General features: G+C 44.2%; 1 protein-coding gene across 2 annotated transcripts in view; it reads right to left on the bottom strand.

The window, feature by feature from the left end:
* Positions 1-25,424, bottom strand: part of LOC119963848 (putative pre-mRNA-splicing factor ATP-dependent RNA helicase DHX32) — a 113,680-nt gene that overhangs the window by 66,580 nt on the left and 21,676 nt on the right. For both annotated transcript variants that reach the window (XM_038793201.1, XM_038793202.1), the window contains exon 4: positions 11,228-11,612. In XM_038793201.1, coding sequence (XP_038649129.1) covers positions 11,228-11,612 — 385 coding nt within the window. The remainder of the gene's footprint in view (positions 1-11,227; positions 11,613-25,424) is intronic.

The raw sequence follows: 25,424 nt of genomic DNA, 5'->3' as shown, positions 1-25,424 counted from the left end.
ATTACCTACCAACTGAGCATTTACAACCCTTGTAGTGCAGTCCAAAGAGTCACAACCCTCCGAGTGAAGAAATTTCTCATATTAATCGTAAATGAGACTGGACTTTCTGGTTCGGAAAATATGCTTCTCAGCAGTTAAAACCGATCAGAATTGTTTACAGTACAATGAGATTAATTCCCATTCTCAATTCCAGCGAATATAGATCCATTCCACTTAATCTTTCCTCTCATCACACAAATTAATCCAAGCAAGCCTTAGGTAAGGAGACAAAATTGTACACGTTATTCTAGATGTGATCTTACCAAGACCCTGTATAACAGCAATATGACTTCCTCATTCCTATCTTCCTCTTACAAAAGTGCCTTTCTAATTGATTGCTGTACCTACAAAATAGATTCATGTGTAAATGAAATGAAATGAAATGCAAATCGATTGTCACGAGTAGACTTCAATGAAGTTACTGTGAAAAGCCCCTAGTCGCCACATTCCGGCACCTGTTCGGGGAGGCTGTTATGGGAATCGAACCGTGCTGCTGGCCTGCTTGGTCTGCTTCAAAGCCAGCGATATCCAAACACCAACATTTTGTCTCTCACCTTTTAAAAAAATATTGTACTTCTTCATTCTTTCTACCAAAGTACAGTCTAGACAGATCGTACCATATATTAAAAAAGACATAGGACATGCATAAATACTTTCAGACTTTCTCGTAGTATTCTGCACCTGCCATCTTCTGCCCAATCCTTAACTGTGTTCCTATCCCCTTTGTAGCCATTTTATATCTTCTCATACCCCTTTCACTAGCCTGCATATTATCAGCACACACTAGTCCCATAATCTAAACCTTTAATGTAAATTATAGCTAGCTTGGGTCAAGTGCAGTTCTCCACGACACCCTGCCTTACTGAACTAGCTCCTTACCTCATTCGGTTCAAAATGGGTTTGACATGCTCCCTGCAAAAATACTTTGGGATCTTCGCTCTCTAAATGCAATTTGTTGCTCTTATGTGGTTCATACTCAGGAATCCAGTTCTGGGATTTCTAGGCTATGCACAGCATTTAACTACTTAATCATTTATCATCCAGATCTTGTGTTACTTTAAGTTAAACAAAGAAAATTCAAATGGGATTCAACAAGGTAGTTTCCAGCGGACTTGTGTAGCTGCTCACCCGAGTCCAAATTAAAACAATACTAATTTTGCACTTTTTACTGGTCAGTTTAAAGGGAGAGTACAACTCGTCTATACCCATGGGATGGCAGTCAGTTAACTGTTACCTTCAGGTATGAGTGCACCTGGCATTACAATTTTGATCCATCTGCAAAAGGCAGCTGGAGTAAGGTCCCTGTTTACAACCAGATCTCATTCTTCTAATCTCTGCCAAGCAAGCAGCTTCAGGCAAGTGGTTTCTAATTGTAATGTTTAAAACTCCTCATTGTTAGTTTGCTCCGCACAAAACAGTTGCTTCCCTTTGAATTGGTGGATGGAGCCTGGCCTGCTGGCTGGGTGTTCCGCCAAACTGCGGCTGCCAATGGCTGGCATGTTGCTGATCCCATGCAAAGATTGAGTCTGTGTGAGTAGGAAGAAAAACAAATGCTGCCGGATAGTTAAGGTCGTTTTTGTTCAATCTGGTGCTGAAATCAACAAGCAGCATCGGGGCTTGTACCCTCCTCACACCTCTCTCTGGTAATCTTAACATAGATTGATTGACTGTCAGATGTACTGAGGTACAGTGAAAAGTATTGTTCTGCTTACAGTCCAGACAGATCGTACCAGACATGAAAAAGCATAGGACATACATAAATACACAATGTAAAGACATAGGCAGAGGCATTGAGTAAAGCATATGGAGTGTAGTATTACTCAGTAGAGAAGGTGCGTGAAGTGATCAGTTCAGTCTATAAGAGGGTCATGGAGTCTGGTAACAGCAGGGAAGAAGCTGGTTCTGACCCTGTTAGTGCATGTTCTCAGACTTTTGTATGTTCGGCCCGATGGAAGAACTTGGAAGAAAGGCTAACCCGGCTGAGAGGGGTCACTGATTATACTGCCCTTTCCCCAAGGCAGGGGAGGTGTCGACAGAGTCAATGGATGGGAGGCCGGTTTGCGTGATGGACTGGGCTGTGTTCACGACTCACTGTAGTTTTGTATGGTCTTGGGCCAAGCAGTTGCCATACCAGGCTGTGTTGCAGCCAGATAGGATACTTTCTGTGGTGCATCTGTAAAAATTGAGAAGAGTCAGTGTGGACATGCTGAATTTCCTCAGTTTCCTAAGGAGTATAGGCGCTGATGTGCTTACCTGGTCGTAACATCGACATAGGTGGTCCAGGACAGATTGTTGGTGAACCTAGGAATTTGATGTCATCAACCATCTCCACCTCAGCACCATTGACAGGGGTGTGTATGATTCGTTGCTTCCTGAAGTCAATGACCAGCTCTGCTCCTTAGTTTTGCTGACATTGAGGGAGAGATTGTTGTCATTACACCACACCACTAGCTTCTCTATAGCCCTCCTGTACTCTGACTCATCATTATTCGAGATCCAACTCACTACGGTCATGTCATCAGCAAATGTATAGATGGAGTTGGAGCCAAATTTTGCCACGCAGTCATGGCTGTAGATGGAGTATAGTAGGGGGCTAACTACGCAGCCTTGTGGTGCCTCAATATTGAGCAGAATCGTGGAGGAGATGTTGTTGTTGATCCTTACTGATTGTGGTCTTGGGTCAAGAAGTCAAGGATCCAGTTGCAGAGGGAGGAGCTGTGTCCTAGGTTTTGGAGTTTTGATACGAGCTTGGCTGGGATTATGGTGTTGCAGGTGGAGGTCCTAGCTGTCGAGATGCTCTACGGATGTGTGCCAGGGAAATGGCATCTGCTGTGGACTGGTTGCAGCAGTGTGCGAATTGCAGTGGGTCATGGAGTTGATGTTTCTCATGACCAACCTCTCGAAGTACTTCATAATGATAGTTGTCAGGGTCACTGGACGGTAGTCATTGAGGCACGTTGCCTGGTTCTTCTTCGCCACCAGTATGATGGTGGTCTTCTTAAAGGAGGTGGGGTCCTCGGAACAGAGTAGGGAGAGTAAGGTAGCTAGGAGGGGTATAACAGTGTGACCTCAAATCAACTCAACAACAATTAACGGCTCATTCAGTAGCCTGCACTGGCCACGGCCAGCAGTCAGAATTGCAGTAACATTAACCTGAAAGGCTCCCTGCATCACCCTCCAATCCCTCTGCATTAAGAGTGACACTGTGAGTTCCTTTGCGTTAAGGAGTAAAGCTTGAGATTTCCTGCCATAAGTGGAGAGATTTCCTGCATTAAGGTGTGAAGCTTTGAGAGATTTTCTGCATTAAAGAGTGAAGGTTTGTGAATGTTCCTGTATTAAGGTGTGAAGACTTGAGGTTTCTTTCATTAAAGACTGAAGATTTGAGAGATTTCCTGCATTAAGTTTGATTTCCTGCATTAAGGAGGGAAGTTTTGAGAGATTTCGTATTAGGAGTGAAGCCACTGGGATTGAATCAGCAAATGCTGTCCAATTGCAGAGTTTCATCTAATGTTCGGCATGTTTTGAATTTTGTCAGCACAAGCTGGTTGAATACAATTAATATTTAAGATTATTAGTCAGGCTTGCAATGTGTGTCCTAGGACACTTGCTAGAAGCTTCATATATTCATATGTAGGGACTTACCCTGTGTAGAAACATGTTCCAACATAGTGCCTTTCTTAACATCAAATAAAAGCATGGGGGACAATAGTTCCCCAGTGCATTCTCCATGGCAACGTCTCAATCAAACTCGATCGCCAATCTCAGTCCCTACACTCGCACTTCTGTTCCTCCCATTGAAATTTGACATTCTTACATTTGTCCTGAGGAGTTCCAAGTGAAAGGCTTCAACAGCATGTGCCCTTTTTTTTTTACACCAATACTCAATTTATACACTCCTTCAGCAAATATACATTTTCATAAACATAATTAATCAAAAGTTCAGGAATGATCCTTTACCAACAGCAATCTGCCAGCTGGTAACAATCTCTTGTTTTCTAACCATCAACAAAGGAAGCACAATAACAGATGATGCTGGTTCCATGCTGTCTTTTTAGAGATAGGTTTTGCGAGGTGTTTATAATAAATATTAGCAATTGGCACTGCACATTGTTATAGTCTAATTACAAGAGTTTCTCTTTTCTCCTTTCCTCGGTGAAAAGAAATTCTGTTTTATTCTGAAACCCTTGTGGCGGTACACATAGCCTACAAGGAGGCCGTGTTCACTCAGACTGCACAGATGGCATTGAAAGCTCTCGGAAACTATTCCTTTGCCTTTTCTCAATAACAACCAATTTAAGATGATCTCACCTCCTGGATCACATTCTCATCCCAGAACTGCCCCGGCGCTCTCAGTCCTCACTCCTCAGTATAGCTGGATCACATTCCATCTCTCATTGATCCCAGAACTCAATAATAACCATCCGAGTATTTCCAAAACTCCCAAACCCGGAGATCATGTTAGTTTACTTCGGTGGCCGGCACAAGTAATGGAAGGGTTACTGAGGGATAGGATTCTGATCATCTGGAAAGACACTGCTTGATTAGGGATAGTCAGCACGGATTTGTGAGGGGTAGGTCTTGCCTTACATGTCTTATTCACTTCTTTGAGGAGGTGACCAAGCATTGTGGATGAAGGTAAAACAGTGGATGTAGTGTACATGGATTTAGTAAGGCATTTGATAAGGTTCCCCATGGTAGGTTTATTCAGAAAGTAAGCAGCATGGGATAGTGGGAACATTTGGCCAGTTGGATAACGAACTGGTCTAACGATAGAAGGGATGGCAAATATTCAACCCTGGAGCCCAGTTACCAGTGGCGTACGGCAGGATCAGTTCTGGGTCCTCTGCTGTTTGTGTGATTTTCATTAATGACTTGGATGAGGCAAGTTGAAGGGTGGGTCAGTAAATTTGCAGATTATACGAAGATTTGTGGATGTTGTGGCTAGTGAGGAGGGCTGTTGTCTGGCCTGCCAAAGAGACATAGATAGGGTGGAGAGCTGGGCTGAGAAGGGCAGATGGAGTTTAACCCTGACAATGTGTGCGGAAGGACAAATATGAATGCGGAATACAGGGTTTAAACAGCAGGGTTCTTGGCAATCTAGAGGAGCGAGAGATCTTGGGGTCTATGTTCATAGATCTTTGAAAGTTGCACTCAAGTGGATAGAGCTGTGAAGAAGGCCCTACGGTGTGCTAGCGTCATTAGCAGAGGGATTGATTTAAGAGCTGTGAGGTGATGATGCAGCTGTACAAAACCTTGGTAAGGCCACATTTGGAGTACCGTGTGCAGTTCTGGTCACCTCATTTTAGTAAGGATATGGAAGCTATGGAAAAGGTACAAAGGAGATTTACCAGGATGTTGCCTGGAATGGAGAGTAGGTCATACGAGGAACGGTGGAGGGTGCTAGGCCTTTTCTCATTAGAACAAAGAAGGATGAGGTTTATAAGGTGATCAGGGGAATAGATAGAGTAGACAGTCAGAGACTTTTTCCCGGGGGGAACAAACCATTACAAGGGGGACATAAATTAAGGTAAATGATGGAAGATATAGGGGGGAGTCAGAGGTAGGTTCTTACCCAGAGGAGTAGGGGGGCATGGAATGCACTGCTGTGGAAGTCGTTGAGTCGGAAACGTTAGGGACCTTCAAGCTGCTATGGATAGGGACATGGATTATGGTAGAATAATGGAGTGTAGATAATTTGTTCTTAAGGGCAGCACGGGTAGCATTGTGGCTAGCACAATTGCTTCACAGCTCCAGGTCCCAGGTTTGATTTCGGCTTGGGTCACTGTCTGTGTGGGAGTCTGCACATCCTCCCCGTGTGTGTGTGGGTTTCCTGCGGGTGCTCCGGTTTCCCCCCAAGCTCAAAGATGTGCCGGTTGGTGGATTGGCAATACTAAATTGCCCCTTGGTGTCCAAAATTCTATGATCTATGATTAACCTAGGACAAAAGTTCGGCACAAACATCGTGGGCCGAAGGGCCTGTCTCTGCTGTATTTCTCTATGTTCTATGTTCTATCTGTTAATACAATTGCACCTCAAGACCATACTTCACTTGTGGACAAAGGATGGCCCCAGTGCTAATCAATCAGCATTAAACAATGTAACAACACATCACACAAATCACCACACACACATATCCAAGACAATACTGGCGTTAAGTACTACCACCAAGAAGAATTCTTCAATGACCCCCATCCCCTATATACATATGCAGCCTGAGATTAAAAAATGGAATGTAAAACTCAGAAAAAAACAATGCCCAGATCCGATTGAATAGGCGAATAAAGGAAAGGGGGTTTAAGCTGCCCCACCCTAATTGCTGAGAGGCAGTTAACTGTCAGTCACCGAGGCCTGGTTAGGGGCACAAAGGTGCACATTGTATTCTTCTCTTTGAAGTTTAGTAGTTTAATCATCGGTTAGCTGAGGTCTGTATAAAAGACAGACAGAAAGCGCACTCAGTAAGCTTGCGCAAGTCAAGGAGACACAAGCCGGAGTGACGCACATCCAGAGTAGGAATTGCAATTTGGTAATTTGGTGCAGTGAGGTAATCAGGAAAGGTAAGTGGTAAGTCTAATTCTGCAGTTTTTCAGTTAAAGTGCAGTGTGTAGCTTAGTGTCTGATTGGCTGAAGCTGCCCCCACCCCTAATTGCTGAGAGGCAGTTATCTTTCAGTCACCTGAGGTCTGTTTAGGGGCACAAAGGTGCTCATTGTATTCTTCTCTTTGAAGTTTAGGAAGTTTGAGTCATCGGTTAGCTGAGGTCTGTATAAAAGACAGACAGAAAGTACTCAGTAATGCTTGCGCAAGTCAAGGAAACACAGCCGGAGTGAGGCACAACCAAGAGTGAGTTTGGGAATTCGAAGCTAGGGAGGAGGTGCTTTTTACCCTGGTAAGCGACTGGTAAGTAGATTTTTCTTTTTTTTTTCTTTTCATTGTCTAATTTATGTATTTTTCTTTCGTTTTTTTAAAAATTGTACTTGTATAAGTTTACCCAAGGTTTAAGACATGGCAGGAGATCCCAGACCAGTGTCATGCTCCTCATGTGCGATGTGGGAGCTCAGGGACATGTCCACAATCTCTGGCTCTTTCACGTGCAAGAAGTGTGTTCAGTTGCAGCTCCTGTTAGACCGCTTGACGGCTCTGGAGTTGCGGATGGACTGATGGCACGTTTAGCAGGTGAAAGTTACTGAGGGAGATAGAAAATGGGTGACCAAAAGACCGAGCAAGAGTAGGAAGGCAGTGCAGGTGTCCCCTGCGGTCATCTCCCTGAAAAACAGATATACCGCTTTGGATACTGTTGAGGGAGATGTCTCACCAGGGGAAGGCAGCAGCAGCAAGGTTCATGGCACCGTGGCTGGCTCTGCTGTGCAGCAGGGCAGGAAGAGAAATGGCAGGGCTATAGTGATAGGGGACTCGATCGTAAGGGGAGTAGACAGGCGGTTCTGTGGACGCAATCGAGACTCCAGGATGGCATGTTGCCTCCCTGGTGCAAGGGTCAAGGATGTCTCGGAGTGGCTGCAGGACATTCGGGGGGGGGGGGGGGGGGGGGGGGGGGGGGGGGGGGGGGGGTGAACAGCCAGCTATCCTGTGCACATAGGCACCACCGATATAGGTTGAAAACGGGATGAGGTCCTTCAAGCTGAATTCAGGGAGTTCGGAGTTTAACTAAAAGTAGGACCTCAAAGGTAGTAATCTCAGGATTGCTACCCGTGCCACGAGCTAGTCAGAGTAGGAATGTCAGGATAGATAGGATGAATGCGTGGCTCGAGAGATGGTGCAAGGGGGAGGATCAAATTCCTGGGGCATGGGACCGATTCTGGGGGAGGTGGGACCAGTACAAACCGGATGGTCTGCACCTGGGCAGGACTGGAACCGATGTCCTAGGGGGGGTGTTTGCGAGAGCTTTTGGGGAGGGTTTTAAACTAATGTGGCAGGGGGATGGGAACCGATGCAGGAAGTTGGAAGGCAGTAAAACAGGGACAGAAGCAAAAGGAAGTAAGGGGGAAAGTGCAAGGCAGAGAAGACATAGTCAAAAATCAAAAAGGGCGACAGTACAAGGTACAGTGACTGAGGGAATAGGCCCCAGTAATACTAAAAGGAATAAAACTGGAGATGTTAAGATTCAAAACAGAGGTAAAAAACCCAACATAAGTGTGCTTTACTTGAATGCTCGTAGTATTCGGAATAAAGTAAATGAGTTGATGGCGCAAATCATCATGAATGACTATGATTTTGTGGCCATTACTGAAACATGGTTAAGGATGGTCACGACTGGGAGTTAAATATCCGAGGCTATCAAACTATTCGTAAGGACAGAGTGGATGGTAAGGGAGGTGGTGTAGCTCTGTTATTTAAGGATGACATCCGGGCAATAGTAAGGGATGACATCAGTGCTATGGAGGATAAGGTTGAATCCATTTGGGGTGGAAATCAGAAATAGCAAGGCGAAAAAGTCACTGATAGGGAGTAGTGTATCGGCCACGAAATTATAACGTTATGGTGGGGCAGGCAGTAACAAATAAATAACTGATGCATGTAGAAATGGTACAGCAGTTATCATGGGGGATTTTAAACTACATGTCGGTTAGTTTAACCAGGTCGGTCAAGGCAACCTTGAGGAGGAGTTTATAGAATGTATCCGCGATAGTTTCCTAGAACAGTATGTAATGGAACCTACGAGGGAACAAGCTGTCCTAGATCTTGTCCTGTGTAATGAGAAGGATTGATTCATGATCTCATAGTTCAGGATCCTCTCGGAAGGAGCGATCACAATATGGTGGAATTTAAAATACAGATGGAGGGTGAGAAAGTAAAATCAAATACTAGTGTTTTGTGTTTAAACAAAGGAGATTACAATGGGATGAGAGAAGAACTAGCTAAGGTAGACTGGGAGCAAAGACTTTATGGTGGAACAGTTGAGGAACAGTGGAGAACGTTCCAAGCAATTTTTCACAGTGCTCAGCAAAGGTTTACACCAACAAAAAGGAAGGATGGTAGAAAGAGGGAAAATCGACCATGGATATCTAAGGAAATAAGGGAGAGTATCAAATTGAAGGAAAAAGCATACAAAGTGGCAAAGATTGGTGGGAGACAAGAGGACTGGGAAATCTTTAGGGGGCAACAGAAAGCTACTAAAAAAGCTATAAAGAGTAAGGTAGAGTATGAGAGTAAACTTGCTCAGAATATAAAAACAGACAGTAAAAGTTTTTACAAATATATAAAACAAAAAAGAGTGGCTAAGGTAAATATTGGTCCTTTAGAGGATGAGAAGGGAGTGTTAATAATGGGAGATGAGGAAATGGCTGAGGAACTAAACAGGTTTTTTGGGTCGGTCTTCACAGTGGAAGACACAAATAACATGCCAGTGACTGATAGAAATGAGGCTATGACAGGTGAGGACCTTGAGAGAATTGTTATCACTAAGGAGGTAGTGATGGGCAAGTTAATGGGGCTAAAGGTAGACAAGTCTCCTGGCCCTGATGGAATGCACCCCAGAGTGCTAAAAGAGATGGCTAGAGAAATTGCAGATGCACTAGTGATGATTTATCACAATTCACTAAACTCTGGGGTGGTCCCGGTGGATTGGAAATTAGCAAACGTGACACCACTGTTTAAAAAAGGAGGTAGGCAGAGAGCGGGAAATTATAGGCCAGTGAGCTTAACTTCGGTAGTAGGGAAGATGCTGGAATCTATCATCAAGGAAGAAATAGCGAGGCATCTGGATGGAAATTGTACCATTGGGCAGACGCAGCATGGGTACAGAAAGGGCAGGTCGTGCCTAACTAATTTAGTGGAATTTTTTGAGGACATTACCAGTGCAGTAGATAACGGGGAGCCAATGGATGTGGTATATCTGGATTTCCAGAAAGCCTTTGACAAGGTGCCACACAAAAGGTTGCTGCATAAGATAAAGATGCATGGCATTAAGGCTAAAGTAGTAGCATGGATAAAGGATCGGTTAATTAATAGAAAGCAAAGAGTGGGGATTAATGGGTGTTTCTCTGGTTGGCAATCAGTAGCTAGTGGTATCCCTCAGGGATCCGTGTTGGGCCCACAATTGTTCACAATTTACATAGATGATTTGGAGTTGGGGACCAAGGGCAATGTGTCCAAGTTTGCAGATGACACTAAAATGAGTGATAAAGCGATTTGGATAGGTTAAGTGAACGGGCTAGGGTCTGGCAGATGGAATACAATGTTGACAAATGTGAGGTTATCCATTTTGGTAGGAATAACAGCAAACAGGATTATTATTTAAACGATAAAATATTAAAGCATGCTGCTGTGCAGAGAGACCTGGGTGTGCTAGTGCATGAGTCACAGAAAGTTGGTTTACAGGTGCAACAGGTGATTAAGAAGGCAAATTGAATTTTGTCCTTCATTGCTAGAGGGATGGTGTTTAAAACTAGGGAGGTTATGCTGCAATTGTATAAGGTGTTAATGAGGCAACACCTGGAGTATTGTGTTCAGTTTTGGTCTCCTTACTTGAGAAAGGACGTAGTGTGACTGGAGGGTGTGCAGAGGATATTCACTAGGTTAATCCCAGAGCTGAAGGGGTTGGATTACGAGGAGAGGTTGAGTAGACTGGGACTGTACTCGTTGGAATTTTGAAGGATGAGGGGGGATCTTATAGAAACATAAAATTATGAAGGGAATAGATAGGATAGATGCGGGCAGGTTGTTTCCACTGGTGGGTGAAAGCAGAACTAGGGGGCATAGCCTCAAAATAAGGAGAAGTAGATTTAGGACTGAGTTTAGGAGGAACTTCTTCACCCAAAGGGTTGTGAATCTATGGAATTCCTTGCCCAGTGAAGCATTAAATGTTTTTAAGGTAAAGATAGATAGTTTTTTGAAGAATGAAGGAATTAAGGGTTATGGTGTTCGGGCCGGAAAGTGGAGCTGAGTCCACAAAAGATCAGCCATGATTTCATTAAATGGTGGAGCAGGCTCGAGGGGCCAGATGGCCTACTCCTGCTCCTAGTTCTTAGTTCTTATGTTCTAAGTAATAGGGAGGGTAAATGCTGAGATTTGGTTGGACCAAATGGCCTGTTTCCGTTCTGTAATTTCCATATGTCATCAGGCAGAATTCCAGATGATTATCTGTCATAGACTCAGCAGCCATTATAAATAAATCTGAACAGTAGGCAGTTTGTATACTTGGTAAAGACTTTTTTTAAAGATCTGTATACCCACCTTTTCACTGGCCAAGAAAACAAAAATGTTGCCCTCTTCTCCTTTCCTGTGTATATCCAGTACGGTTTGTGCAGCAGCTGAAATACAGTCCTTGAACTGGCCATCTCTGTATATAACTTCCACAGGAAAGGAATTTTCTGCAGCATCCTCTACTTTTACAAAAGGCACAGCACCATAGTAACTTCCAAGTCTGTCCTCCAGATGTGGTGCTGTGATAACCACAACCTTCAGCTCTGGCCTTTGCCTGGGCAAGTCTTTCAATAAACCGAGAAGGACATCGGTTGCCACAGTCCGCTCATGGGCCTCGTCAATAATTATAACTCCATAGTGATGCAACAAGGGATCAGACATCATTTCACAGAGCAATATATCATCTGTGCAGTACCTGTTGAGAAAAATAATTCACTTTTATACAGCTCTTTATCATGCTTCGAGTACATTACAAACTGTTTGTAACCAATGGATGTTTTTTTTTAAGAAAATCATTAACTCATTGGTATTCACCATCTGGTCCAAATTATTCCTGTGGCCCATTCTACTGGTGACTCACCAATTTTGTACCGTCTTTGATGATGATGAACTGGCTGCCCAAGCCAAGAACAAACCATTGGTCTCAACCTCACGCGGAACTAGGGTTGTAAATTCCCCTTCTGAGGCAACAGTGCCTACTGTGAAGCTGAGACTCCGGAGGGAATAGCCCTGGGATCAGGAACCAAGACCCCATGGTACATGCGCACATGATTTCTTTTTTTGCCGTGATCTAGAGGCGTGTCCTAACGGTAAATGGTCTGAGGCTCCAGTTACTGCCTCCATCAGAGTCTGTAAAACAGAAAAGCCCATTGTTCCCCACTTTTACAACTGCCCCTCCGTTGCTGTCATGTCACCCCAATCAAAATTTTTTAATATCACAATTAGTATGCACTGTTTTTCTCATCAACATTCCTGTATTAACTGATGGTATTAATTTTAATAATCTTTATTGTCACAAGTAGGCTTACATTAACACTGCAATGAAGTTACTGGGAAAAGCCCCTAGTCGCCACATTCCGGCACCTGGTCGGGTCCAGAGAGAGAGAATTCAGAATGTCCAATTCACCTAACAGCACGTCTTTCGGGAGGAAACCGGAGCACCCGGGAGGAAACCCACACAGGCACAGGGAGAACATGCAGACTCCGCACAGACAGTGACCCAAGCCAGGAATCGAACCTGGGACCCTGACGTTGTGCTATCCCCAGTATAGAGTCAAGGCTTTAAGTAAGATTATAACAACCCCGTATGTGCTGATCCAGTGAACAATAAGTAAAGATGACCAGTGAGCCTCATCTATAACCAACTGAATCAACATCACGCAGAAAAAAAAATATCAACTTGTGTACCAGTCTACACAACCACATTTGGAACTGATTGATTGATATCTTTCTATGAGTCTGGTCATATAAATTGGAGTTTTGCTTTAACTTGAGCAGAAAGATCCAAAGCTGCAGAAGGTTACATAACTACACTAATGATTGTAGGTAGTAATAGATTTGGTTCCTAATTGGAGGTAAGGACACAAATTGTTCCGTAATAGTAATTTACACATCAAAACAGGTTCCACAATATGTGCTACTTGCCCTGGGGTGCAGGAACTATTTATTTACATTTTGCAATGGCTTGGGCCACAGATGTAAAACGAACAGATGCTTAGGAGATGTAATGAAGCTTAATCACTACCTGTTGATCCTTAACCCAGCAACATGCAGCAAAGCTTTAAAAACATGAAGAAAGATGAGAAATCGAGAAAAAAATTTCTACAGAAGGTTAAGATTCTCAGTAATGTTAATCTTCAATCTTTACAGAGGCCAAGATTAATGCTCTGGCGACATGGATTCAAATCCCACCACAGCAGCTGGTGGAATTTAATTTAATTAATATAACCTGGACTTGAAAGCTAGTGTCAGTAGTGGGGACATTGAATGTTGTAAAAACCCATCTGGTTTAATAATGTCCTTCAGGGAAGGAAATCTGCTGTCCTTACCTGGTCTGGCCTCAAGACCCACCAGCAATGCAATGCCTCTTAACTGACACTCAGTTCTAGGTCAATTAACGATGGGCAACAACACCTGGCCTTGCCAGCAACGCCTACAACCCATGGATGATTGGAAAAAACAAGACTGTCATGATTTAACAGTACACTGAGCAAAGTAGGTGCCAGTGTTGCCACGCGGCCCAGAACAAATTTTAAAACAGAGAGTGAGTGTCAAAGGAACCGAGAGCAAAAATAGCGGAAATTATAAAGAGCTCTGAAGTCAGAACCGAGCAACGGATATATTGGTGTGCTTAGAGATGGCATGGGGATTGATCAGACACAATTGCATTGAGCCTTAATATTAGATAAAATATTCTAACTTGCATTAGAAGTGAGGTTAGTGTAGATAGCAGAAGCTTGAAGAAGGCAACTTGTAATAAGTTTAGAATTTACAAATACAAAATGCTGTGAATGTTCAAATTGTGACATAAAAACATATGACAGTAGGAAAACTCAGCAGGCATGGCAGCATCTGCGGACAGAGAGACAGCGGTCAAATTTCAGGTTAATAAACTTTCATCAGACCAAGGTAACATAAGGCAGGTGGTCAGTTTGCCACCTTCTCACCTATCTCTCCAGGGGGCTAGGATTAGAGCAAGCTGTAAACCCAGCAACTTTTCTCTGCCTGTCTCTAACTCTTGACCTCAAGAGGCAAGAGTGTTACAAAGCTTCCAGGGTCCCAGGTTCGATTCCCAGCTTGGGTCACTGTCTGTGCGGAGTTTGCACGTTCTCCCAGTGTCTGCATGGGTTTCTTCCGGGTGCTCCGGATTCCTCCCACCGTCCAAAGATGTGCAGGTTAGGTGGATTGACCATGCTAAATTGCCCTTAGTGTTCAAAGAGGTTGGGTTGGGTGGGGTTACGGGGAGGGTGGAGGTGTGGGCTTGTGTAGGATGCCCTTTCCAAGAGCCAGTGTAGACTTGATGGTCAGAATGGCCTCCTTCTGCACTGTAAATTCTATGTCTCTGAGAAAGTGAGTCCTGACTGTCACACAAAAGTCAAAGTTGTTTCATGAAACCTACCTTTGACCAGCTGCTGATCACCTATTCTTAATATCTCTATGTGTCTCGGTGCCAAACGATTCTATGAAGTACTTGAGGTGTTCGTACTATTTTCAAGCCTCAACTTGATGTTGTAGTTGAGGGAAAGGTTTTTTTCCCCGCCCCAGACAGTCAAGTAGATCTGGTAAGTTCCACATCAAGCAGTGCATTTCAAGTCAAGATAAACAGCTGGTTAGCACAGAAACAGTAATGGAATAAATGGTGGCAGTAAAGGTGTATAGGGATCCTTGGGTTTCTTGATGTATATTAATGATCTAGATCTTGGTGTGCAGGAGATAATTTAAAAAGTTTGAGGATGATACAAAACCTGGAAGCATTGTAAACTGTGACAAGAGTGTAGAACTTCAAAAGGACACTTTTGACAAAGGGTCATCTCGACTTGAAACGTTAGCTCTTTTCTCTCCCAACAGATGCTGCCAGACCTGCTGAGATTTTTCAGCATTTTCTTTTTGGTTTCAAAAGTACATAAACAAGTTTGTGAAGAGGGCAGGCGACAAACGAGGTCCAATGTGGAGAAGTGAGGTGATGCACTTTGGTAGGAGGAACACGAGAGACAATATAAAATAAGGGGTAAAATTCCTAAGGGGGTGCAAGAGCAGATGGACCTGGGTGTAAATGTGCACATATCATTGAAGGTGGCAGGACAGGTGGAGAGAACATTTAATGAAACATACAGTATTGTGGGCTTTATTAATCGGGGCAGAGAGTACAAGAGAAAGGAGGTTATGCTGACATTAGTTAGACCTCAGCTGGGACACTGTGTACAGTTCTGCACACTAGGAAGGATGTGAATCCATTGGAGAGTGTAGAAGAGGTTTACAAGAACGGGTCCAAGATTGAGAAACTTCAGTAATGAGGGTAGATGAGAGGGGTTGGGAATGTTCTCAGAGAATCATACAATACAGAAGAGGCTCTTCAGCGCATCAAGCCTGAATCAACAAAAACAACTACTCTAAACTTCACTAATCCCACTTCCTAGCACTTGGACCATAGCCTTGAATGTTACAATATATCAAGTGCTCATTCAAGTACTTTTTAAAAGATTATAGAGATTATAGAGAAATACAGCACAGAACAGGCCCTTCGGCCCACGACGTTGTGCCGAACTTTTGTCCTAGGTTAATCATGGATCATAGAATTTTGGACACCAAGGGCAATTTAGTATGGCCAATCCACCCAACCTGCACATCTTTGGACTGTGGGAGGCAACCGGAGCACCCGCAGGAAACCCACGCACACACGGGGAGGATGTGCAGACTCCACACAGACAGTGACCCAAGCCAAAATCAAACCTGGGACCCTGGAGCTGTGAAGCAATTGTGCTATCCGCAATGCTACCGTGCTGCCCTTAAGATCAAGTTAATCTACACTCCATTATTCTACCCTAATCCATGTACCTATCCAACAGCAGCTTGAAGGTCTCTAACGTTTCCGACTCAACTACTTCCACACGCAGTGCATTCCATGCCCCCACTACTCTCTGGGTAAAGAACCTACCTCTGACATCCCCCCTATATCTTCCACCATTTACCTTAAATTTATGTCCCCTTGTAATGGTTTGTTCCACCCGAGGAAATAGACTGTCTACTCTATCTATTCCCCTGATCATCTTATAAACCTCTATCAAGTCGCCCCTCATTCTTCTCCGTTCTAATGAGAAAAGGCATAGCACCCTCAACCTTTTCTCGTAAGACCTACTCTCCATTCCAGGCAACATCCTGGTAAATCTCCTTTGCACCTTTTCCAAATCATCCACATCCTTCCAAAATTGAAGTGACCAGAATGCACATAGTACTCCAAATGTGGCCTGACCAAGGTTTTGTACAGCTGCATCATCACCTCATGGCTCTTAAATTCAATCCCTCTGCTAATGAACGCTAGCACACCATAGGCCTTCTTCACAGCTCTATCCACTTGAGTGGCAACTTTCAAAGATCTATGAACATAGACCCCAAGATCTCTCTGCTCCTCTACATTGCCAAGAACCCTACCATTAACCCTGTATTCCGCATTCATATTTGTCCTTCCAAAATGGACAACCTCACACTTGTCAGGGTTAAACTCCATCTGCCACTTCTCAGCCCAGCTCTGCCTATGTCTCTTTGCAGCCGACAACAGCCCTCCTCACTATCCACAACTCCACCAATCTTCGTATCATCTGCAAATTTACTGACCCACCATTCAACTCCCTCATCCAAGTCGTTAATGAAAATCACAAACAGAAGAGGACCCAGAACTGATCCCTGCAGTACGCCACTAGTAACTGGGCTCCAGGCAGAATATTTGCCATCCACCACCACTCTCTGACTTCAATCGGTTAGCCAGTTCGTTATCCAACTGGCCATATTTCCACTATCCCATGCCTCCTTACTTTCTGCAGAAGCCTACCATGGGGAACCTTATCAAATGCCTTACTAAAATCCATGTACACTACATCCACTGCTTTACCTTCATCCACATGCTTGGTCACCTCCTCAAAGAAGTCAATAAGACTTGTAAGGCAAGACCTACCCCTCACAAATCCATGCTGACTATCCCTAATCAAGCAGTGTCTTTCCAGATGCTCAGAAATCCTATCCCTCAGTACCCTTTCCATTACTTTGCCTACCACCGAAGAAAGACTAACTGGCCTGTAATTCCCAGGGTTATCCCTATTCCCTGTTTTGAACAGGGTCACAACATTTGCCACTCTCCAATCCCCTGGTACCACCCCTGTTGACAGCGAGGATGAAAAGATCATTGCCAACGGCTCTGCAATTTCATTTCTTGCTTCTCATAGAATCCTTGGATATATCCCGTCAGGCCCGGTGGACTTGTCTATCCTCAAGTTTTTCAAAACGCCCAACACATCTTCCTTCCTAACAAGTATCTCCTCGAGCTTACCAGTCTGTTTCACACTGTCTTCTCAAACAATATGGCCCCTCTCGTACTTGTTCAAGACATCGCCTATCTCTTCAGACTCAATACACAATCTCCTACTACTGTCCTTGATCGGACCTATCCTCGCTCTTGTTATTCTCATATTTCTCACATATGTGTAAAAGGACTTGGGGTTTTCCTTGATCCTACCCGCCAAAGATTTTTCATGCCCTCTCTTAGCTCTCCTAATCCCTTTCTTCAGTTCCCTCCTGGCTATCTTGTATCCCTCCAGCGCCCTGTCTGAACCTTGTTTCCTCAGCCTTGCATAAGTCTCCTTCTTCCTCTTTACAAGACCTTCAACCTATCTTGTCAACCATGGTTCCCTCACTCGACCATCTCTTCCCTGCCTGACAGGGACATACATATCAAAGACTCGTAGTACCTGTTCCTTGAACAAGTTCCAGATTTCACTTGTGTCCTTCCCTGACAGCCCATGTTCCCAATTTATGCACTTCAATTCTTGTCTGACAGCGTTGTATTTACCCTTCCCCCAATTGTAAACCTTGCCATGTTGCACGCACCTATCCCTCTCCATTACTAAAGTGAAAGTCACAGAATTGTGGTCACTATCTCTAAAATGCTCCCCCACTAACAAATCTATCACCTGCCCTGGTTCATTACCAAGTACCATATCCAATATGTCCTCCCCTCTGGTCGGACAATCTACATACTGCATTAGAAAAGCTTCCTGGACACACTGCACAAACACCACCCCATCCAAACTATTTGATCTAAAGAGTTTCCACTCAATGTTTGGGAAGTTGAAGTCACCCATGACTACTACCCTGTGACTTCTGCACCTTTCCAAAATCTGTTTCCCAATCTGTTTCTCCACATCGGTGCTGCTATTGGGGGGCCTATAGAAAACTCCCAACAAGGTGACTGCTCCTTTCCTATTTCTGACTTCAACCCATACTACCTCAGTAGGCAGATCCTCCTCGAACTGCCTTTCTGCAGCTGTTATACTATCTCTAATTAACGATGCCACCCCCCCCCCCCCACCTCTTTTACCATCCTCCCTAATCTTGTTGAAACATCTATAACCAGGGACCTCCAACAACCATTTCTGCCCGTCTTCTATCCAAGCTTCCGTGATGGCCACCACATCGTAGTCCCAAGTACCGATCCATGCCTTACGTTCACCCACCTTATTCCTGATGCTTCTTGCGTTGAAGCTTCTTGCGTTGAAGTATAGACACTTCAACCAATCTCCTTGCCTGCCCCTACCCCACTGCGTCACTACACGGTTTGGCGTCCTGAATATCGGCTTCCTTAGTTGCTGGACTACAAATCCGGTTCCCATTCCCCTGCCAAATTAGTTTAAACCCTCCCGAAGAGTACTAGAAAACCTCCCTCCCAGGATATTGGTGCCCCTCTGGTTCAGATGCAACCCGTCCTACTTGTACAGGTTCTACCTTCCCCAGAATGCGCTCCGATTATCCAAAATACCTGAAACCCTCCCTCCTACACCATTCCTGCAGCCACGTGTTCAACTGCACTCTCTCCTTATTCCTAGCCTCGCTGTCACGTGGCACCGGCAACAAACCAGAGATGACAACTCTGTCTGTCCTGGCCTTTAACTTCCAGCCTCACTCCCTAAACTGGTTTATTACCGCCACACCCCTTTTCCTACATACGTTATTGGTACCAATGTGCACCACGACTTCTGGCTGCTCACCCTCCCCCTTCAGGATCCTGAAGACACGATCCGAGACATCCCTGGCCCTGGCACCTGGGAGGCAACATACCTTCCGGCAGTCTCGCTCGCAACCACAGAATCTCCTATCTATTCCCCTAACCATTGAATCTCCTATTACTATTGCTTTTTTATTCTCCCCCCTTCCCTTCTGAGCCCCAGAGCCAGACTCAGTGCCAGAGACCTGGCCGCTAGGGCCTTCCCCCGGTAGGTCATCCCCAACAGCATCCAAAATGGTATACTTGTTTTGACGGGGAACGGCCACGAGGGATCCCTGCACTGTCTGCCTGTTAGTTTTCTTTCCCCTGACTGTAACCCAGCTACTCTTGTCCAGTACCTTGGTTGTGGCTACCTCTCTGTAACTCTTCTCGTTAACCCCCTCTGCCTCCCGGATGATCCGAAGTTCATCCAGCTCAAGCTCCAGTTCCCCAACAAGGTCTCTGAGAAGCTGGAGTTGGGTGCACTTCCCGCAGGTATAGTCAGCGGGGACACCAGTGGTTTCCCTCACCACCCACATCCTACAGGAGGAGCATGCAACTGCCCTAGCCTCCATCCCCTCTTACTTTCCCGAATTAGCTGCCCCATAGACCAACTGGACCTCCGCCCTCCGACTCTGCTTCCAGTCAGCTGTACTCTCTGTAAACTCCTGGCTCCCTTCACGCTCTTTGAGGAAATGTAGGAAATGAAATGTAAGCAGCACATTACTCCCTCCTCACCTAACTCCCTCAGTCACCAAACTCTCACTGTCGCACTCAAATGCACCAAATTCAGCACTCCCTCAGTCACCAAACTCTCACTGTCGCACTCAAATGCACCAAATTCAGCACTCCCTCAGTCACCAAACTCTCACTGTAGCACTCAAATGCACCAAATTCAGCACTCAGTGCAAACAAAGTCTGCACTTTAGCTGGATCCTCTTTATACTGTGAATCCAGCCTCTGAAAACTGGCCTAATCTAATTAACTAATTAACAAGCTCCAGCTGCAAGTACCTACAAGTAGAACCTTGTTTAAAGCGGATTCAAAATTCACCTTCTTCTAAACCAAACAGCAACTTTTAAGTTAATTAACTAAATAAAAGAAATACTAGACTTTAGATAAAAATAAACCCTTATACTCTCTGTCACCAAACTCTCACTGTAGCACTCAAATGCACCAAGTTCAGCACTCAGTGCAAACAAAGTCTGCACTGTAGCTGGATCCTTCTTATACTGTGAATCTAGCCTCTGCAAACTGGCCTAATCCAATTAATTAACAAGTTCCAGCTGCAAGTACCTACAAGTAGAACCTTGTTTAAAGCTGATTCAAAATTCACCTTCTTCTAAACCAAACAGCAACTTTTAAGTTAATTAACTAAAAGTTAATTGTTAAGATTCCTGCCTCAACTAGCTTCCCAGGCAGTGCATTTTGGGAAGAGAAGAAAGCCAACAGGAGATTTGATAGAGATGTTCAAAATCATGAGGGGGCTGGAAAGAGTACAGAGGGCAAAACTGTTTCCACGTGTAAAAGGATCAAGAACGAGGGGATATGGCTTTAAAGTGATTTTCAAAAGATACAAATACGATGAAAAAAGCTTTTTCAAACAACGAGTGGTTTGGGCATGGAATGGACCGCCTGGGATTATAGATACATAGAAGATAGGAGCAGGAGGCGGCCTTCTGGCCTTTTGAGCCTGTCCACCAATTATTACGATTATGGCTGATCATCCAACTCAATAGCCTAATCCTGCTTTCTCCCCATAACCTTTCATCCTATTTGCCCAAGTGCCACATCTAGCCACCTCTTGAATATATTCAATGTTTTAGCATCAACTATTTGGTGGACTGCGATGGAGGCAGGTTCAACTGAGGTATTCAAGAAGGCATGAGATGATTATTTGAATAGTAATAATGTGCAGGGGTATGAGGCAAAGACAGGGGAATGGCATTAAGTCATAATGTTCATTTGGAGACCTGGTGCAGACACTATGGGCAAATGGCCTCCTTCTGCGCTGTAACAATTCTGTGATCTGGGACTTGACTGACCATTTGTCTCCGATATTTAAGTGCTTCTTTCGGATATTAGAGCATGAAAGTAAGCAGAGAAATAAATGGTCAAAAAAAAACAAAAATAGGAGGAAGGGAGCTGACTAGTTTCTGAAGTTGAAACTGGTTTGTGTAATTTTCCTTTCGTTGTGCTCCCTCTTTTAACCAGCATTGTTTGCTACTGGGTCTCAGGGATTCACTTAAAATTACAAGGAAGCAAATTGATCCAAGAAACCCTTGCTGCTGCTGCAAAACATGGCAAACAAACAGCAGCACACACCTCTATCAGACTGCAAATGGAACTTCATAGTTGTTTAAAACAATTCGGACTTGGCAGACTCTCTGTCCTCTCCATTCCTTCACTGATATGGAAAGATTTAACTATGGAGGGTGGAATTAAATAAAATCTCAAGGAAGAAATGAATTAAAACTTCATGGACAAACTCTAAATTGTACTTCTACTGTAACTGCAAGCAGCCCATTGGAAGTGATTCAAAGCAGTGTGCCCAAGGTCACACTAGGGTGCGTCTTGGAACATAGTTCACACTGTCAGATTTGAAGCAGATCTCATAATTGAAGGTTTACAACACAGGAAGGTTAAAATATTCCTTACAGTTAACATGGATTTAAAACAGGAATAGCAGGGATTTATAAAATTAATGCTTTTAGTATGCACATACTAAATGGGAGGCGTACCCTTTGTTTTGCAACCAAGTAAAACATTTCCATATTTAAGTGGAGTGCAACAGTTAACTATCTTTTCCAGTACAGTCTCAATGATGCAATTTCAACCACGTGACTGTTAAGGCACTAATGACCTCACCTTAGCAAACAGAGAACACTAATAAACAGCCTCATCTTTGCTTTTGCTGCGTGTGACATCTTCAGAATCGTAAAGGCATGCATTACACAATATAACATACATCTGGAACTCTACATAATAATCTATTTAACATACACAATTTATGTATTTTATTTTATTTGGATTTTGTCACCAATGCAGTAGTCTATCGACTGGCGTTCTCAACATACATGGTTAAAGCATACTGCATAATGTTCATCAGTTATAATACTCCCTAATAGACTATAATGTAAGAACAGAGAGAAAGCTGAAGATTTAAAATCTAACTTGTGCACCAAGTATATTTTTGCAGGTTCGCAGCACACCGTTCGGAAACAGAATGTCGTAGATTCAATCCATAATGCAGAACCCAATAGTTATTGCCAGAATGTTGCAGGGGTCATGGGGCCATAATTTATTTAGATAATAAAGAACAAAGAACAATACAGCACAAGAACAGGCCCTTCGGTCCTCCAAGCCTGCACCGATCATACCACCCTTGGACAAAACCCTCAGCACTTCCTGGTGCTGTATCCCTTCATTCAGATCCTATCCATGTATTTGTCGAGATGCCTTTTGAATGCAGTTAATGTATCTGCTTCCACAACCTCCCCTGGCAGTGCGTTCCAGGCACTCACCACTCTTGTGTAAAAAACCCTGCCTTGCACATCTCGTCTAAACTTTGCCCCACAGACCTTAAACCTGGGTTTGGTATGTTTCGGCGTAGCCCATTTGGCGCAGCTGATTCGGCGTGGCCGATTCGGCGTCAGGGAAATAATTGGCTGATTCGGCGTGGCCGTTTAGGCATCAGGACATTTCGACGTCACTTTTAAAAATATTTTAAAAACCTAGTTAAAAAACCTTTATTAAAACGCCGAATTGGCCATGCCGAAACGTCCCATTCCCCTCTCAGGAGCAAAGGTGAAATGGTTCCAAGGTTTTGAATAAACCTTTTAAACCTTGGGGGTGGGGGGGGGGGGGGGGTGCTGTTCCCCTGAACCAGGCCGCCTGTCCGCTTCACCTCGCCGGCTGCTGTCCCCCTGAACTGGGCCGTCTGTCCGCTTCACCTCGCCGGCTCCTTCCGGAGTCACCCACTGCTCATGTGCAAACCAGGGACAGCCTCTAAAGCGGGAGAGAAATGCTGCGCATCCTAGAACTAAGAGCAAGTTGTAAAAAATGTTCCTTCTACTGTCTTGTATTTTTCACCCAGACCGATATTAAATGGCTGCTCATTGCACTAACCTGTCTTTCCCGCTGCCGAAAAATTCCTCCGCCGAAAAATTCCTCCGTCGAAAGGGCTATGCCGAATGGGCCACGCCGAAACGTCCCATCCCCCTTAAACCTATGCCTCCTAGTGACTGCCCCGCCTCCCTGGGAAAGAGTGCCTGCCCATTCACTTTATCCATGCCTCTCATAATCCTGTGGACTTCCATCGTTCTAATGAAAACAGTCCGACTATATTCAGCCTCTCCGCATAGCTTACACCCTCCACATCAGGCCCTCCAGATCAGGCAACTTCCTGGTAAACCTCTTTTGCACCCTCTCCAAAGCCTCCACATCCTTCTGGTAGTGTGGCAAACAGAATTGTGCACAATATTCCAAGTGCGATTTCCAAGGTTCTATACTTGCCAATTTTTATACTCGATGCCCCATCTAACGAAGGCAAGCATTCCATATGCTTTCTTCACTACCTTGTCCACTTGTGTTGCCACTTTCAAAGATCTGTGGACCTGCATGCCCAAATCTCTCTCACTTTCTGCATTCCTAAGAGTTTAGACATTTACAGTATATTTCCCCTCTATGTTAGACCCAGCAAAATGCATTACCTCACATTTGTCCGGATTAAATCCCATTTGCCATTACTCTGCCAAGTCTCCAACCTATCTATGCCCTGCTGTATCTGCTGACAATCCTCAATACTATCTGCCACTCAACCAACCTTAATGTCATCTACAAACTTACAGAATGTTGCAGGGGTCAAAGGGCCATAATTTATATAGATAATAAAGAACAAAGAACAATACAGCACAGGAACAGGCCCTTCGGCAACATTTTCCTTCAAGTCGTTTATGTATACTACAAACAACAGAGGCCACAGCATCGATCCCTGTGAAACACCACTGATCACCACCTTCCATTCAGAAAAACACCCTTCTACTGCTACTCTTTGCCTTCTGTGACCGAGCCAGTTCTGTATCCATCTTGCCACCTCACCTCTGATCCCGTGTGACTTTACCTTTTGTACCTGTCTGCCATGAGGCACCTTGTCAAAGGCTTTACTGAAGTCCACGTGAACAACATCCACAGATTTCCCCTCATTAATCATCTTTTTCACCTCCACAAAAAACTCGATCACATTAAAATAAATCTATAACTGCCTTTCAGGCGGACCTTTATGATCAAATTTCACTACTCGTGCTGTCCACCAATGCAGCTAGAAACAATTTAATAAAAAGAAAACACTGCAGATGCTGGAATTCTGAAGTTTGTTTTGAGAAACAGATTAACTTCAATTTGTACCACTGCTATTTGTCAGATTTTCATGTGCACAAAATGTTTGTCACATTTCATTTCAAAATCTCATTCACATTCTGAAAGGTTCGATATGCGAAAAGCCATTTTCCATTAATGTAAATTGAGAAATTATATTTTTTGTCTGTGCTTGTTAGTTGTTAAATATTTATCCTTGTAGTGAGGAAAGGAGAGCATGTGGAGTTGAGATGACTGCAAGTTGACGCATCAAGTCAACTTTCCTTGTTAGATTTGGTACCTCAAAGTGCGGATTCTTTCATGGCTATACATGAGGATATCAGTGTTGACCCCAGTGCTAACCTTACATTGACATGTGCACAGGCAGATACTGAATGATGGTCACAGGATAACAATCAGCAGCAGAAGTCCCAGCTGTTCCACCTGGCCACCCCAATATCTAGCTGCGACCAAGTGATGCTGATTTCCAGTAGAGTACCCAAATCACTGGCCTATTGTTATTATTATTATTATAGTTGAGCTCAGTTAACTCAGTACAGATTGTGATTGACACATGGACACCTTGGGGCTGGTTTAACACAGTGGGCTAAACAGGTGGCTTGTAATGCAGAACAGTGACAGCAGAGTGGGTTCAATTCCCGTACCGGCCTCCCCGAACAGGTGCTGAAATGTGGCAATGAGGGCCCTTTCACAATAACTTCACTGAAGCCTACTTGTGACAATAAGCGATTATTATTATTATTGTATCGGAAGTTTGCAGGTTCAAGTCCCACTTTGTGGATTTGAGCACATAATCTAGGTTGACACTCCAGTGTAGTGCTGAGTGAATGCTACACCGTTGGACATGCTGCATTTTGGTGGATTATACACTAAACTGCCCCACTCAGTTGGACGTACAAGATCCCATGGGATTATTTCCAAGAAAATCAAAGGCGTTTCCCTGGTGTTCTGGCCAATATTTCTCCTTCAATTAACATTACTAAAAGCAGACTATCTGGTCATGATCACACTGCTGTTGGTGACAGCTTGCTCGGAGTGATTTGGTTGCCACATTTACCACACTACAACTCATAGAACACAGAACAGTACAGCAATGAACAG

The sequence above is a fragment of the Scyliorhinus canicula genome, chromosome 3, assembly GCF_902713615.1.
Source record: "Scyliorhinus canicula chromosome 3, sScyCan1.1, whole genome shotgun sequence".
NCBI classification, from domain to species: domain Eukaryota; kingdom Metazoa; phylum Chordata; class Chondrichthyes; order Carcharhiniformes; family Scyliorhinidae; genus Scyliorhinus; species Scyliorhinus canicula.
The sequence above is the reverse complement of the archived record's forward strand: the minus strand, read 5'-3'. Positions and strand labels throughout refer to the sequence as shown.